The sequence below is a fragment of the Priapulus caudatus genome, unplaced genomic scaffold, assembly GCF_000485595.1.
Source record: "Priapulus caudatus unplaced genomic scaffold, Priapulus_caudatus-5.0.1 Scaffold238, whole genome shotgun sequence".
In the NCBI taxonomy this organism is placed as follows: Eukaryota; Metazoa; Priapulida; class Priapulimorpha; order Priapulimorphida; family Priapulidae; genus Priapulus; species Priapulus caudatus.
Genome location: NW_014577299.1, coordinates 271,318 through 289,545, shown reverse-complemented (window position 1 = coordinate 289,545; position 18,228 = coordinate 271,318). Strand labels below are relative to the sequence as shown.

At 43.5% G+C, this 18,228-nt stretch overlaps 1 protein-coding gene across 3 annotated transcripts in view; it reads right to left on the bottom strand.

Annotated features, from left to right (window-relative positions):
- Window positions 1-9,982, bottom strand: part of LOC106807868 (PWWP domain-containing protein MUM1-like) — a 13,794-nt gene extending 3,812 nt beyond the window's left edge. Inside the window, exons 1-8 of one of the 3 annotated variants that reach the window (XM_014810358.1) lie at window positions 9,675-9,982; window positions 8,920-8,996; window positions 8,440-8,510; window positions 8,014-8,074; window positions 7,538-7,661; window positions 6,270-6,507; window positions 1,628-1,691; window positions 787-918 (exon numbers count right to left, since the gene is read on the bottom strand). In XM_014810358.1, coding sequence (XP_014665844.1) covers window positions 787-918; window positions 1,628-1,691; window positions 6,270-6,507; window positions 7,538-7,661; window positions 8,014-8,074; window positions 8,440-8,510; window positions 8,920-8,996; window positions 9,675-9,966 — 1,059 coding nt within the window. In that variant the 5' untranslated portion in view covers window positions 9,967-9,982. The remainder of the gene's footprint in view (window positions 1-786; window positions 919-1,627; window positions 1,692-6,269; window positions 6,508-7,537; window positions 7,662-8,013; window positions 8,075-8,439; window positions 8,511-8,919; window positions 8,997-9,674) is intronic. The other 2 variants (XM_014810359.1, XM_014810360.1) reach the window with 2 other exon arrangements.
- Between the last annotated feature and the right edge of the window lie 8,246 nt (window positions 9,983-18,228).

Genomic DNA, 18,228 nt, shown 5'->3' with positions numbered 1-18,228 from the left:
TTCAACATCCCAACTCGTTTTGACGATCCCCCCCAACGACCCGAATATCGTGACCGTACGTCGAGCGGTTAAGATTTGTGCCCAACTGTTGACGCACGGACGCACGGACGCACGGACGGACGCACGGACGGACGATCAAGCGATTCTACAAGCTGCATCTGACTATGTCAGATGAGCTAAAAATACAACAATTCTTTTTTTAATAACTACTAGTTCACGAGGCTGACCTTTTTTTAAATGACACACTAGCCACAAGCACTACTACCAAAGAAATCACACAAAAATTACGTCACGTCACTTCAATGTCTTTTACATAGTGACAACCGAGGCACAAGTTGACCCTGTTCTACAGTCAGTGACACACAGTCAACAAACAGAAATAACCATTAAAACAAAGTTCATTATATCTACCACTGCACAAGTTAACTTCATTCCACACATATCATCAGAAGTGTGTTAGCGGACATTGCTACAAATCAGATACCTGTCTATAAAGGACAATTATGGCGTTTCCCACGAGTGGCTATTATATAGTAAACCCACCTCTATTGTAGCATTGCCTGTCTATAAAGGACAATCATGACATTTCCCACGAGTGGCCATTATATAAAGGTTTTAGAGTGAGTTTCCACCCTTTTATAGCGGAAACCTGTAATGGTTTCTCCCATCTCTATAAATACCGTTATCGCTATCGAGCCAAGAGTCAGACTCCGTTTCACCCCCTAGTCTTGCTCTCTCTCATTCACTGCACGCCAACAGCGGAGTCATGGGTCGACGACTACAAACCTGATCGCTGTCGGTGAATGGACCGAGGCCTGTGCAATGTTTCAGTCCGTTCTTCAGCCTGGCGCTGGGGCCGCAGAAGTTCTTGTGCCGCTTCGAGACAATAGTGCCCTCTGCAATCTTGCGCAGATACTCCTGAGCATAAAACGTGGCGATCATGCACATATGATCATCGCGGTAGCCGTAATGTTTGAAACGCCACGTGGGAGTAACTTTTAAATTGCCACATTTTTAAATGTTTCACATTTATATATTATATTATTTTGGTGTGTATATATATATATATGCATGTGTTTTACGTATTATATTGATATTATTGATATTATATTGATAGGTATTATATTGATATTAGTATTTACATTAGGCCGTACGTGCTATTGCCAACAACAGTGCACACAACATAGATGACCTATCACGATTACATTATTCTATTGCTGTGATGTTGGAATATAAATCAGTACAGAAGTGACAGGGCTGCATAGCATGAAACATGAATACGTTTGACACATTGCCATATAGAATGCGGTCGGCATACGTTTCGATAGCTCAGAGTATTATCGTGATGTCACGCACGAACTCGGCAATCTCCAAAGGTGAATGCAGAGACCCTAGAACAGATTACTATCAGAATATATTATATATTCAGAACATTCCTATACAGAACTATTAGTACTCTATTGTCTCTGGGCTCTATGCATTCACCTTTGGAGATAGCCGAGTTCGGGCGTGACATCACGATCATACTCTGAGCTATTGAAACATATGCTGACCATAGAATGCATAGAAGGCTGTAACGTGCTGCCCTCTGTATTTCGTAATATATACTATAACTTTCAGCACAAACCTTCATCTCGTCTGACTTGATGAATCTAATAAAGGTTTCGTTGAGGTCATTCCTTCTTGATATCCTGAAAGCAAAAACCCATGCATGATCTAATTGTGTAAAGCTCAGACCAAATATCAGATTATTAGCCAGTTGGTTAAATCCATCGTAATGACATACACATACAATAATAGAATCAACCACCTGTTGAACGGACAATTGAAATTTCCGATAATAACAAAGTGGTTTAACCGTACACCGTCATACATTACGTAGTCCTGGCCTGGTCTGAGTTACACATAAGTCACAATAAATAAGGTGCATTATTCTCAACATATTTTCCAAATATATTATTATTAAAATTTAAATGAATCAATAACTTAAATAATCTAGAAGTAAAAACAAGTTAAAATTAATCAAATTAGTTAACTTAAAAGCTATAACTACAAATATACTAAAGATTTAACTATAATACAAAACAAGAGCCGCAGAGCGTCTGGGCTCATCTGAGGTCTGTTGCTACGGTTATAAACGTAACATTTGAATGTTTGTGCGTAGTGACACCTTTGTTAGCGCAGATATGCAGATACGCAGATTGCGTACACATCATTTCGCAACCTTCTGCATTCTGCATAACTCCAAAATCCATGGTGTTGATACGAAACGCCGTGCCTTGAAAACGATGTTTTATGGTGCATTGACTGACCCTAACCCTATTAAAACAAAAACAAAACAAGGGTAGCCGAGTGATTAGTGAGACGAATAAGCTTGCAAGAACGCTACACATTTGCGTCTATATTGGTTGCCAAGAATTGATGAGAAAATTAATCGGGAAATCCACAGCCTCACTCCGTGGGTAATTATTTTGAGTGCCTAGTGACTATTCCAACTATCATAATGTACACTACAGAATCTCAACTTATAACTCATCTCATTTACTTCCTAAGTATGCATTGTTCAAGTAAGAGTTATGTGTGGAATTTCACTGTAAAATCGGGAGCGTTCCACAACACAGGTACTCGCCAACGCAGTGAGAAACAAATCAATGTTTAACCCTCCTACTAGGCGCTGCAATAAGACGCTGCCACCTGCCTACCTAATTAACGCAGGCAAAAACTACACCATACTATCACCACCACTGCACTGGCAGTGGCCACTGGCAGTTGCATATTAACACACTGACAGTACAGAATGCCATAGAAATTATACGAATTTAAGGAAGCATAAAACCTTCTTCAAGCAAATTTAGCTTTTGAAATTTCACTGTGACATTGTGGCCTTCATACATCCAGGCATGTATAGATTCTACTAGCAAACCCAGCAGTCAAATTCTTTTCTAACACAGTAACAGTTAACAAATCCATGTTTAAATCCCTCCTCTTGAGGGTCAAAAGGTTATCAGACACTTACTCCTCGCCGTCAGTCGGAAAGCAGCATTCATGTCCTTTCAATAAAGCCATCAAAATGGTAGGTCACGCTGCAAACACAAAAAGTTTTTCAATTCTCCATCAGACCATGTCCTCAGAAAATGTCCTAAAATCTGCTCCTGTGCCCATTGACCTTTGGGTAGTGACCTCCAATTTCGGCACAGTGATGGCTTTTCCTACCATGATGCTATACACCGACTATCACAAAGCCTAGGTCGAGCCGTTTAGATTGTGCCGCCAATTCTAAATTTCCTCCCTATACCTTAAGTTAAGGAGTGAATGTTCCCCTTATTTTACACCTCTTGACCTTTGACCTTTGACCCCCAGCTTCGACATCCCAACTCGTTTTCGGATTACCCCCCCACGTCTCCGAATATCGTGACCGGTACGTCGAGCGGTTAAAGATTTGTGCCCAACTGTGACGGACGACGCACGACGCACGACGGACGGACGCACGGCACGGGACGCATCATGCGATTCTACAAGCTGCATCTGACTATGTCAGATGAGCTAAAAAAGACATTACTGTTATAATTATATTATCAGGAGTCTATCAATATCAGGATCAGGAATCCTGTTATTATTAATATCAAGAGCTAATAAACACCTAGCAGGTGTACCAGGCCCTCGAATTAAGCGACGAGAGCGGGCAAGCGCAATTTTTTGGGGGCATGTGAGAAATTGCCTTGAATTTTCTCTAAAATGGATGGGCACGAGGCAATTTTAAAATGCATTCAAGGCAACTCTCACAATTGAGAAGGGCACCAAGGCCATTAGTTATGGGAAACTTTGTGTCATCGTATGAATTCTACTAAAATTTCTCTAAATCTTACTGCACTTAGCAAGCTACACACCGTACCAGATCACTCGGCCATTCTTGCGCGAGCGTCGTCCCGCCGCGCTTTAAATCGCACGCGGGCCGAGTCCGGGCGCTGCAGCATTGCGTGTTCTACCACGCGCATACACAGGGTGCACTATTTATCGATCGTCTACTGGCATGCGCGTGGCAGCAATACCGCGTTATTGTTTTGCCGCCGGGTAGACTGCGTATCCGGCCTCACGCTCTGCTAGAGAATGTACACGCTCTGCCCGACAAATAGTGCGGGCGCGAACCAGTCTAGCCAGAGGCAGAGGCACCGACGGCAATTACAGAAAAGGGCAAGGCAGCGTCACTGCCGTCGGTCCGGGTTGGATTTTCAGGGGCAGTAACGGCGATTGATAGGGCGCACCAGCGGCAATTGCCGTTCGGGTGCCGTCGGTTAATTCGAGCCCTGGTGTACAAAAGGAAAACGGGAAAATAGTGCTATTTCACGACAATATTATTCTAACTTTGCCTGCGAGTCTAGAATAATTATTATGGTATTGCATTAAGCAGAATTCTTTGCTCTACAAAAGCCCGCACACACGTGATTATTTTACTCAAAGTAAAATGACGCGATGAGTCAATTTTACGTCACATTGTGCGGCGGATTTCGTTGAGTAATTTGACGCATGCGTCATTTTACTCACGTGTGCGGCGGATTTTCCTTGAGTAATTTGACTCATGCGTCATTTTACTTGAGGTAAAAAAACTCACGTGTGCGCCGGGCATAAAACAAGACCAACCGCTGTCAATACGATACTCCTAGCTGAGATATTGGCTCGTAAAACTTCCCGCTCCACAGGCCTCACAGCGCCTCGCATCCACAATATTCACTATCCTTCTCGCTTTTTGCGGGGTTAGGAAAGTTGCTTTGTGAGAGTTCGGTTTTTACCGCGATAACTTTATGAGATGAACGGCGTTTCGGTTATCATCGTGACTTTCGGGGGCATTGCCTATGCCCTTATCTCCCATTTATCTTTCCTAGCGACGACTAATCGCCCTTCAATGATAGAGCCGGCAAATGGTTTCTAAATTAAGTCTCTACAAACGCAGCTCAGTTACTATTATGGTGAGTAAGAGTACCAAATTTGGGGCATGTGACATCAATTATCAGCGCTCCAAACGGCGGCGACGGAAAACGATAGCCAGACCCGCCAAAAGGGCGAGAAGGATAGTGAATATTGTGGATGCGATGCGGCGGTGAGCCTGTGAGAGGCATGATTATGCCTCCAATATCTCGCCTAGGAGTATCGTAGCAGACAAGCGGTTGTCTTATTTTTAGAAAGCAAAGAATGCTGCTTAACGCAATACCATGAACTGAGTCTAGAACCGCATACAAAGCTAGGAATAATATTGCCGTGAAACAGCACTATTTCTCCCGTTTTCCTGTTGCACACTCTAGGTAATTTATTAGCTCTTGTTAATTATCATTATATAATCACATTATTATTATAAATATATTTCATAGCTAGAAAGGGCAGTTGTCGCCAACTACATGTATTCCGCCGCTGTTCTCCCCAAGATGTGTAAGTGCTACGAAGTTTGATCGCGCTAGGTCAATTAGGGGCCGAGTATTAGAGCGGCAAGGGAAATATGATGAAGGTCAAGGTCAAGGCTCAAAGTAAAGTTGCAGTGACCTGGCTTCGGCTACGTGACACACCTCTTCCCCAAGATGTGTAAGTATACCAAGTTTGGTCGCCGCTATAGGTCAATTTGAGGGCCGAGTTACAAAAGTGGAAGAGAAATATGATCAAGGTCAAGGTCAAGGTCAAATAAAAGCCGCAGTAACCTTGTTTTGGTACGCCGACACACATTGGTCCCCAAGATGTGTAAGTTATCACAAGTTTGGTAGCGCTAGGTCAATTAGGGGCCGGAGTTATGAGAGCAGAAGGAAAATATGATCAAGCGTCAAGGTAAAGGTCAGAATAAAGGTCGTAGTGACCTGGTTTTGATATCTCGCTCACCTTCTCCCCAAGATGTGTAAGTATACCAAGTTTGGTAGCGCTAGGTCAATTAGGGGCCGAGTTAGAGAGCAGAAGAGAAATATGCATCAAGGTCAAGGTAAAGGTCAAATAAGGGTCACAGTGACCTGGTTTTGGACTCTGCACACTTCTCCCAAGATGTGTAAGTATACCAAGTTTGGTCACGCTAGGTCAATTAGGGGTCGCGAGTTATTTAGAGCTGGAAGCGGAAGGGAAATTCTCTGCGGCGGACCGAGCGGCGGCGGCTGGGGAGACATGAAACCATAGTATCCCCGCCGACTTCGTCGCGGGGGATACAATAATAAATGTCTATTTAATTATTATTAATCAAAATATATTACAATCATCAAATTACATGCAAATTAATATATATCCACGTATTATTCACGAACCTTCGCATTGTCGCGGCCGTTAACTGCGGACTATCACCCTCATGGTCGTCTTGCCACGTCAACAATGGCTGCCGTACTCGCTCGTCGCACTGCTTCTCAGTGATGCCACCACACCCAGCTGGACTCGGGGAGCGTGACCGAAAATTGCCGCTACCAGATGGTGCCGGAGAATTGTCAGACAGCGTGATAGTATCAGTGGTTGCTGCTGCAGGATTTGAGGAACGCGTGAAGCATTCATCTGTGGTGATAAAGAAATACAGTAACAAAGTCATTAATAAAGTTTCATTCCTATAGATTTGTTTTTGTCGTTGTACAGCTAGAGTTGTTGGGCATTTATTAGAAATCCGTGGCTCACACGACATCACAAGACTTCAGAACAACTAAGTGAGTTGAACTTATTAAGAATTATAGATCAGTATTATCAAACTGTTCTTAGCATTGACAAACGTTGCTACATACTTAATGTGAGATAGAACGACATTGCAATGTGCACTGTTGCCAAGTAAACCTGCTATACAAGGAAAAATAGAAAATCTGAATAATCAAGGCATCACCTTTGGTATGCACGTGAGTTACAACAGTTGTGATTTCCAGGTTCAATTTTATAATTCATAATTTAATGGTTTTATACTGTGCAAGTCAACTTAAAATATGTTTACCTGCATGCTACACTACATAAAATACATTGAAACTAAGGAAAACTGAAGGAATTTATTGTAACAAACGGTTGATTTAAACATATTTGTAAATCTCTCGAACAGATATATCTCTACAGAGCAATTAAGAACTAGAGCACTCGGAGAGCACAGACCTCCGCCAAGGCAGCTGAATTCTCTCAATGTTAATTTTTTTATTAATTAATTAATTAATTAAGTGGAAAAATTAATTAATTAATTAATTAAATAAATAATTAATTGGATCCGGATTAGTGCAAGCATGCAGGTGGGGGAAGGACTGTGGTTGGCCCTTAGCCTGTGGTTGCGTGTTTGTAAGTCTACAGCCAGCGCACCTAGCGGAAGTGAACTGAAACGTGCATGGTAACACACACACACACAAACCAACACTCAATGGCACGCCGGTGAAAACATAACCTCCGCCACGCCCCTGGCAGAGGTAATAACTTACAAGTTACAACTGACTGCCGTTTCAACCATGCAATGTTCCAAATTCTGCAGTTCAACCTACACTAGTGATTGATAACCACACACACACCTAATCCAGTAAAACGTTGACTATCACTTAAAAAGAAAAGTTGTGATGCAACATACTAGACTTGATGAAATCTAATAGTGAGAGGTTGGTCTTTCCAAGGCTCTTCTTCTGTAGATAGTCACTTGCGTAGTTGTAGGCTACGGTGAACGACTCAGACATGTGTGAATGCTCACCTGCGTACTGTCAAAACCAACGGGGACACCACATATGTTAGCAGAGAAGATCCTAGCTACGCAGTAATCCGCCTCTATGCTCTAAGACACAAAGTACGACTGGCAAGAATGTAAACACCTTAGCTACCCAATAAAAAATTAACCTCTAACCCCTCTGGCACATAACCTTTAGCAAAAAATAAATAAATAAATAGAACTTAAAATAAAAAATTTTAAATTCATGTGGAATATATTTCTCGAAATGTATATGTATACGCCCTGCTCCACCAGGGGAATAAATTGCAAATCTTGCATCTATGAATCTGATGTTTGATGGTCGTGATGAGAGAATCGTGCCCACTATGTGCGGTGTGGCTTACCTTGAATTCGCCGTGTCTCTCACATCCAAATGGCCACAGATTTTTCAACGACATTTTCATTCTAGAAGGCAAATAAAATTCGAGATGTTATCCATCATCCTACAATTAGATGAAATGAAGCCTTATTTTCTAATCCTTATCGACACAACAAAACAAGCATGCTGATACTTCCTGATAATCTTTTTGTGTACAGTACCCCTAAACTTGGAGTAACGCACAAAGGTTAATAATGCTACCTGTGAACGGTCTCATTTTCCTTTCTATACTGAAAATGGTAACTCTGGTACATAATCACCCATTGTCTTATATGTATTTAATCAAACTCAAGGTAGAGACAAAAGCTTTCACACTAGACCAGACCACTGTTGAGTATTTGAGCCGAGCCAAATGAAATCAGAGGATTATAGATATCCGCATGTGCCTTACCCTCGCCTGCTTTCTGACTGCGGGGTAGTAATAAAAAGAATCGACACCTTCTTATGATAGCATTTGCGAACCTAAAAACGAACAAAATTTAACATTACATGAATATCAATGATGACACAGAAAAGGGAGTTTAGGGTAGAAACACTCATAAATTCATTCCTTTAAAAAATTACACAAGAGAAGATTATCAATCCTTATCATGAGTAAATGGTCATAATTCACAAATTATGTATGGGCAAATGTACATTGCCTAGAGTGGCCATAATGTTGTGTACTACTGAAAGGTAGATTGATTCAAATACACATGACCTTATATGTTATAGTTCTATACATTTGTAGTTTTATATTGTGTTTTATTATCGTAATCGCTTATTTACAGTTCTTTAGTTCTTTAGTTATATACAATTTTCGAGACAATTTTCACACACAACAAATTAGTGTGTGCACAGTGTTTCACAAATGTTAGTGTTTACTTATTACCACTGCTGGCCATAGAGGATGGTCACGGTATTTTGCCCAGACAATGTCGCTCTCACTATACTGTGACCTGGCAGCAGCTGAAACACAAACAGAGACATACTCTTCAGGGGTAGAAATTAACTTTTGAACACGGGAGTCCAACGGACTCCCTACCCTCAAAAAGAGGGAGTCCGCAGCAAAATGAGGGAACCCGCAGTCTGAGGTTCAAAATTAAAGATATTAACAATAACTCATGTGCTTATCATGCGGTTGCATGTCTGTCAAATTTTCTTTGGATATTAGCTGAAAAAATACAGTATTTCCACGAGGCCGTGCTCTGGAACGAACTATAGGTAGTATGGCAGCATTTTCAAGGAGCCACACGGACTCCTGCATACGTCAAATCAGGGAGTCCGACAGTAAATCTGGGAGTATTTGACTCCGGACTCCGGTTAATTTCGCACCCTGCTCTTTATATATAATTATTATATATATATATTATATATATTCTCTTTCTATATAATATGATTATATATAATTATCTCTTATTATAGATAATTCTGATTAAGACTGATATGATTAAAGGACATAGCAACAACAGAAATAACAGAAATAATAATTTAATGTTAATAATAATAACTATAATATATACATGTATAAATAAAACATTGTGCAACATGATAATAATGATAATTAATAAAAATTAATAATATTAATTATAATAATATACGACAGTGCTGAACGGCAGGCGTGTCACCAACGCTATGACAACATACCGGGACTTGTCCCTAGCAGCATGTCAAACACCGGGAAACTGTCACTGTCGCTGTCTGTGTCACTGACTTCTCCATCCTGCTCCAAAGACAACGCGTCCCTGTCCATGCTGATAGGGGAGCGATGCCGTGGCGGCGCTGCATCTTCCGCCGATGGTAGACAGTCCGCGTCGCCGAGACATCGGCTTTTCGTCGCCGCGAGGAAATTTCCGTCATCGTCGTCGTCGTCGCGAGGCGAGGAAGATTCAAACAAGTCTCGCTCAAAACCGCACTGAGAGATGGAGGCGGCATCCATCGGCACGCTAAACAAATAGAAGATGACGCAGACGATCACGCATTTTTATTTTTCATAAGTGCACCGGGCATTCATATGCATATATATATATAAAGCACCATGTGTTCTGCATCTAAATCTAATATCAGTTTAGCTCTAGTACTATAGCCCGCGTACAGTTGCCGCAGGCCTGTGGCAACAGTACGCGGGCTATAGTACTAGAGCTAATATCAGTTTGCAAAGTTGGTTGCGACACACCTACATTCTTCAAATGCACTAAAATGTTATAAACTTATATGCACAAACGTCACTAGACCACACGAGATAAACATTGTATTCTTATACATTAGGGGCAGTTAGGGTAATAGATCAGTAGAACATAATCTAACTATAAATTAACGACCTTAAACTAACCGCATTGTTATTCTAACCCTAGCAATACCGTTTCTTGGAGCTATGTCAGTGCTAGACCGAATAATTCTGTCCCATATAACCTTTTTTATATTTTGGTGAGGGTTATATTGGGACAGAACGAGGTTCATTGAAATTTCGTGAGATCGCATGCAAAATGCATCCGCTGCTAATGCGGCCCGTACGCCGTTTCCCTTCTACATGGCTTTACCTTGCTACTGATATGCGTATACATTCACTTCAATCGTTATTTACTTCTTAAAAGATTGTTTTTCAGAAACCCCGCTTCATTAACTTTAGTAAATTACGTTGGCCATTTACAAACAATCAGACCAAAAACAGCGAGTCTTACAATAGCCCCTGGTTCTCGCTTGTATCTGTGGCGCTGCAGGAGGCCTGATAGACTCGCTGTGATTGGTCTGATTGTTTGTAAATAGCCAACGTAATTTACTAAAGTTAATGAAGCGGGGGTTTCTGAAAAAACAATCTTTTAAGAAGTAAATAACGATTGAAATGAATGTATACACATATCAGTAGCAAGGTAAAGCCATGTAGAAAGGAACGGTAGGGTTTTTTTCGCGCCAATAGCGGCGTACGGGCCGCATTAGCAGCGCATGCATTTTGCATGCGATCTCACGAAATTTCAATGAACCCCGTTCTGTCCCAATATAACCCTCACCAAAATATAAAAAAGGTTATATGGGACAGAATTATTCGGTCTATGTCAGTGCTAGCTCTAGTAACTATAGCCCGCGTTACCCGTACGGTTGCCCAGCGGCAACCGTACGCGGGCTATAATTACTAGTAGAGCTACTAATAGTAATACTACTATTACTAGAGCTATGTCAGTGCTAGCTCTGGTACTATAGTATAGGCTAGCCGGCCAGCGGCAACCGTACGCGAGCTATAGTTAGGGCCTACTAGAGCTACTAATAGTAATACTACTAGGGTGAAAATCTACTTTAGTTTAGGCACCTTAGGTATCACGAAGTGATGCACAGATTTCTGTGTATCATCAACTGATGCACAGATTTCTGTGTATCATCAACTGATGCACAGAATTTCCGTATATCAAGGAATGATGCAAAAACCCTAACCCTAACCCCAACCCTAACCCTAACAGTAAAACACTTCGTGATACATAAGGAGTAAGGTTACCGTATACTTTATGACTTAGGGTTAGGGTTAGGGTTAGGGTTTTTGCATCATTCCTTGATATACGGAAAGTTTGTGCATCAGTTGATGATACACAGAAATCTGTGCATCACTTCGTGACACTTAAGGTGCCTAACGTGGATTTGCGCCTACTACTAGTACTACCAGGGTACTACTAGTAGTAGTACAGGGTTCTCCCTACGTTGCGCAAACGGGGCGCTCGCGCCCCGTTTGGGAAAACTCCCCCCTGTTTGAATCGTTGCGCCCCGTTTAAATTACCTCCGCCCCGTTTAAATTCCACCACAATAAAAGTTTGCCAGCGCGGGAATCGATCGTCAAGAATTGCCGTTCGACCAGGACATCCGACGCGTACCACGCATGCACTGCAGACAGTACACAAGTTAACCTGACAATGCACAGTTAACCTGTCACTAACTGTACACCGACTCGGCTATCTTATATATACAAGAACCCCAAATACCGTCTATGGTGTGGTGGCGATTTTACGCATTAATTAGTCGTACGGTAAAAATACACGCGTCGGATGTCCTGGTCGAACGGCAATTCTTGACGATCGATTCCCGCGCTGGCAAACTTTTATTGTGGTGGAATTTAAACGGGGTGGAGGTAATTTAAACGGGGCGCAACGATTCAAACAGGGGGCATTGATTGATGTATGCCGTGCAATGCGATGATGATGACGTGATGATAGTGATGACGAAGATGATGATGATTATTTGATTTATATTCTGTGATATTTCCGTCATTTCGCGCAAATAATGACTCAACTGTGTCAATAACGACTAAAACAAGCCCGTCAAACTGTACTATCAGTTTTAAGACCCGGAGCTCCAGGGGCTCCACCCCTGGACCCCCGCCGGGGCGTCGCCCCTGGACCCCCAGCCGGCAGCGCGTTCGCGCTAGTGCTCAGGTCAGTTGGTCGGAGTTAATGTGCACGTGCACAGTGTAGTGGAGGAGTGAAACTTAGAAAAAAACTGACAAAGGAGAGTTTGTTACTGTTAGGGCTTTTAGACAGAGGAACATATAATAAACTAGAGCCACTCGGAGAGCACAGACCTCCGCCAAGGCAGCTGAATTCTCTCAATGTGCAAATTTTTTATTTTAATTAATTATAATTAAGTAAAAAAAAAGAATAATTTAGTTATTAATTAATAATTATTTGGATCTTGGTTCACCATCAAATGTAATTCAATTCTAAGTTACCCCATTTCTGACTATCTGGAATTTTTTTAATTAATTGGATCGCGATCACGCCAAAAATGTAATCAATTCTAAGTTACCTATTTCTGATCTATTCTGAAAATTTTATTAATGAATGGATGAATGAATGAATGAATTGGATCCGGATCCCACCAAAATTCATCAATTCTAAGTTAGCCCATTTCTGAGTATCCTAAAAAATGTTATGACAATCCGTCCATAATTTTCCAGTTAGGCTTAACCTGTGTTACTGTGTGTCTGTTTGTGTGTGTGTGTGTGTGTGGTGTCGTGTGTTGTGTGTGTGTTGTGGTGTGGCGCGTGTGGGTGTGTGTGTGTGTGTGTTGTGGGTGTGAGTGGTGGTGTGAGTGTGTGTGTGTGAGTGTGTGTTGTGTTGTGTGTGCGTGTGTGTGTGTGTGTGTGGTGTGCGTTGCGTGCGTGCGTGGCGTGGTGTGATAGTATATACAATTTTGTAATAATGTTTTATTAGTTATCATACTAATAATATATATTTTAGATACTTTAGTCAAAACATCAGCTTGCTCATTCCTCTTTGAAATTGACAAATTGACCTTTTAAAAGATGCAGAATTGGTTGCTTTCAACATAGCCTGAAAATGCTGGAAATGCCATATCCAGGCTCTACATTTCAAATTTGTACAGAAACACCAATCTGTAATACAAATAATGTTAGTTTGTATTACAGGGTTCATGCTGTAGGACATATGTTTTCTAGTTGGAGTTTGGAAGTGAATATATATATTCAAGGTTTCAGTAATGCATGCTGTAACATCACTCATAGGTAGGACATCATTAGTACCCGAGAAAATTAAAACTTAAAATTATAAATAATTTTATATTTTCATGGGTTACCTCTGCTTTCTCGGACTTTATATCTAAGTAGATGGTGGATATTTATTTATGATAGTCTTGTTTCTGTAAGCGAACTTGTTTATTCTTAGTTAACTGCTAGCTCAAGGTCTGTGTTAGTTTTTGTTGTATATTATTATTATATAGTTCCGTTTAATTATAATAAATAGTTTTATGTATTCTTTATGTAATTACTCAAGCAGCTTGGGGTTTTAAAGGCAAAACGGTTGTCACAACAACATGGAAGATAAACTAAAGATAAAAGATAGTCGAGTGATGTTATAAAAGTGTTTATATCATTCAAACAATGTTATTTTTTTGACTATTACCAGGTGAAGAAAATGAAAATTTCTGTACGCCCTGAAAAAGATTCACTATTTCATATCTTCTTTATTTCTATTACATATATTCATATTGATGCAAATATATTACTTCACTATAGTTGACACTGTACATAGACATGTACTGAAAAGGTGTTATTTCCGTTTTTCTTCCATTTTGAAAATTTGAAATTTTCTCCGTTTTAGTGGAAAAATTGCAAAAACTCCCTCCCACACCCTCCCCCCGCTCGGTCGCTTCACACCCTCATTTGGGCGCTCCGCGCCCTATCGCGCACATCCCCCGGCTCGATCGCTTCGCTCACTCAATTGGGCCCCCTACTTATAAAGAACGTTGACCGCGCATGACTGAGAGAGGCTGGGAGATGCGGAAAGTGAATGAATGTAGTGCTGTATGTGTGATCTGTGTGTCTGCTTGTGTGTGCTGCTGTTTGTGTGTGTGTGCGTGGCCGTGCGTGCGTGCGTGCGTGCGTGGCCGTGCGTGTGTGCGAGTGCGTCGTGCGTGCGCGTGGCGCGTGCGCGTGTGGTGCGCGTGTGCGCGCAATCGCCCCGTTGGCAATCGTGGTGCATGTGCGCGCGGTTGTGTGTGTGGTGTGTTGGCCTGGTGTGGTGTGTGTGTCGCACGTGTTTGTGTGTGGTCGTGTGTGTGCGCGTGCTGTGTGTTTAGTGGTGTGTGTGTGTTTTCGTGCTGTGTGTGCGCAGCGGGGCGCGTTACTGGTCGCGTGTGCGTGTGCGCGATGCGGAGTGTGCGTAAATGCCGTATGCGTGCGTGTGGTGTAGCGCACGTGTGCCTGGTCTGCGCTGTGTGTGTGGTGTGTGTGTGCGTGTGTGTGTGGTGTGTGTGCATGTGTGCACTGTGCTGCATAGTTGGCGGGTCTGCCGCCTGCTGTGTGTGTGTGTGTGTGGTTAGTGCTGGGGCCAGGGCGACACGCCCCCCACCCGGCAGATGTCCGGCGCCCGTCCCTGCCCACACGCCGCGCTGCCCCCCAGGGCGCTGCCTGGTCGCTGTGATGTGCGCTGTCCCCCCCGTCGGACCTGTGAGCGCAATGTGCCCCCCCACCAGCCGTCGCGACTGCCCCGTGCATGCCACGTGTGTGTATGTGTGTGAGCCGTTGTGTGTTAGTCTGCTGTGTGGTGCGTGTGTGCTGGTGCGTGGCTGCGTGTGCGTGTGCGGTAGTGCGTGTGCATCCGTGCCGTGTGGTTGTGGTGTCGTGTACGTCTGGTATGGCGTTGCGCCCGCACCCCCGCTGCGGGCGGCGTTCTGCCGGCTGCGTCCATCATGTGTGCGGCTGTGCTGCGGCCCGTCCTGCTGTGTGTGCATCCGCGAGTTGGCTCCGTGGTGTGACGTGTAATATGTGCCTGCTGGTGCTGTGCGTGTGTGTGTGCTGTGGTGTGTGTGTACCGTGTGTGTGTGTGTGATGTGCCCGACGACGCTGTGTGTCGTCGTGCTGTGTGTGCCATCCGGCGTGTGTCTCGAGCGCGCGGTGTGTGTTGTGTGGGGCCACTGCGCACTGGGTGTGTGTGATGATGTGTGTTTTTGTGGCGCTCGCAGTGCGTCGGTCATGCCGGAGGCGTGCCTATTCTGATATTATCTCGAAGCTATACTTCTGGTCAGGTTGCGTCTAGACCGACAGTCATTCGTCGTTTATATGATTTCCATACAATATCATAAAAATTCTCTGAATCACCCCCTCCCACATGGAAAAGTTAGCGACTTCAGCTGTCAGGAATACGCGTTAAAACGTGTGCAGATATCGGCAAACCGTGATTTCACTGACAGCTGCTATATATCTAAGTTACTTATACATGCAATCATATAACCCCCCCCACCCCGCGACCCCCTCCCCCCCTTAACCAGACCGCGACTCTTATTCCCGCCACTCCTGGCTACGACTACACCTCCGCCCACCCTCTCATCTGGGGCTTAAATCCTCGTTACCCTTAACCGTGCACGCATTGATCCAACCGTACAGCCTGCTTCAACTGCTCATCTCGCAACACCACAGTTACACGCACGCTAGCTGCTGCCAACACTGAAACAATTAATTCAAAACATTTAATGTGTTAGTGTTGCAGCAACGCTAGCGATGCGGCTCTGTACTTGTGTGTTGCAGATCGAAGCATCCTTGGACCGGACATTTACACCGGTGATTATTAGGCGCAAACTAGAGATTATATTTGGTTCTTACTTAGACAAAATAGGAGAATTACTTTGGTAAAAGATTACTTAGTCGAAAATAGAGATACTTTCGTGTAGTAATACATTGCGTGTAATTATTTACCTTTTTAATTTTTTAATTGAGACGTTCCAATGCCTGTGCACACGCGACGCGCCGCGCCGCGTGCCGCACACACACACACAGCACCACACACACACACACACAACCACACGAGCTCACAACCTACGACAGACCCGCGGCGCCGGTGTGCCTCCTCTCTCTCTCTCTCTCTCTTATCTCTTTTCTCTCTCCTCCTCTCTCTCTTCTCTCTCTCTCTACTAAGCACCGCACACACCGACAACACACACCACACACACCACACACACACACACACCACACACACGCACACACACACCTCTAGATCTTCTCTCTCTTACTGCGTCTCTCCTCTCTCTCTCGTTACTCTCTCTCTCTCTCTCTCTCTCTCATCTCTCTCTCTCTCTCTCTCTCTCTCTCTCTCATCTCTCTCTCTTCTCTCTCTCTCTCTCTCTCTCTCTCGGCCATACGACACCACATACAACATGTCCATTCTCTCTCTCTACTCTCTCCTCATTCCTCTCTACTCTATCTCCTCTCTCTCTCTCCTCTCTACTCACGCCACGCACGCACGCCACCACAACACACAACACACACACACCACACACACGACACACACACACACCACACACACTCCGGCAATCAGCAGAGAGTCTCGTTGCCGCAACTATGCGTGTAGGCCGCAGTTGTGCCGGCCAATCTTTTCAAAAGACGAAGGCGCATCAGTACGAGTGGCGCATTGAAAAGTCGCAAAGGCGCACCCTTTTAAAACGGGCGGTGCCGTTCTAAGAATATATACGTGGCGTTTCGCCCCTCAGAGGGGTTGCCTCTCTGCGACCAAATATTAGGCTGAAAATTGGTGTTTGGCAGGCACCAGAGGCATTAGAACACTAATCTGGTATCGGCACTGAAAATGTCGCCTCGCGTTCAAGCGACAAACATGTTGACCTTTCACCACAGAATTTTTGATTTAAAAAAAAAAAAAATTTATTTTATTTTATTTTTTTATATTTTTTTATTTGCTGCAGGCCTTCCGCGCGGCGCACAGAAACCGTAGAGGCGCAGCAATGCCGGCGGGGCCGCGCACGGGGCCCGAGGCCGCAGTTTGGCCCACCCATAGGCTGGTTAGCGGGCATATATGACCGCCTACGCGTGTCGGCCAAGAGTCACTTGTGTGCAGATGGGGAGTTGTCGAGCACGCGTAGCCCGCCCTATATCATATTATAATATCTATCATAATTATAGTATATATATATATATTACTACTATATTATATATATATTTATCAGAGCTAATGAGATATTTATTATTAGCTCTTGATATTATTTAAATAATATTATTCTAGTGTATTATGGTGTCAATTATATTTTTATTTTCCCACTGTGTGGCAGCACTACTGCTGGGGCCAGAGCGCTAAGGGGTGTAGGACCATTAGATCGTTCACAACGTCGGCTGTTGCTAGATTGAAATTAGATGTATTTGGTCTGAGCGCAGCGGGCCGGTAGCTGAAGAGTCATTCTATGTTCGTGCTATACATTTTGGCAATGTTGTATGATAGTTTGAAAGCTGGACGATTGAAAGTCGACGGATCATTTGTTGGCCTGCAATTCTCTTTTATGGGTACTAGTATCGGTCAATTAGATATTTACTATTAGTAACAATAGTTGTGTAAATGGCAATAGTTTATGGTAGAGTAGCAACGACCGGTGTTGGGGGCATTTGCCTTCGCCAATCGTAGGCGCAGAGGGCTCGCGTACCCCCACTGGCACTGACATACACGTCACATAGCTCTACTCTAGTACTACTACTACTGACTAGTATCTAGGTACTAGTGACTCAGTACTAGGGTTCTCCCAGCAGAATGACATTCAAACAGGGGGGGGACGTGGGAGGGGAGGGGGAAACTAGGGGGTCCGGGGGGGCTGTGTATTTTTACCGTGGACTAATTACATTGCGTAAAATCGCCACCACACCATAGACAGGTGTATTTGGGCGTTCTTGTATATATAAGATTAGCCGAGTCGGGTGTAATTCTTA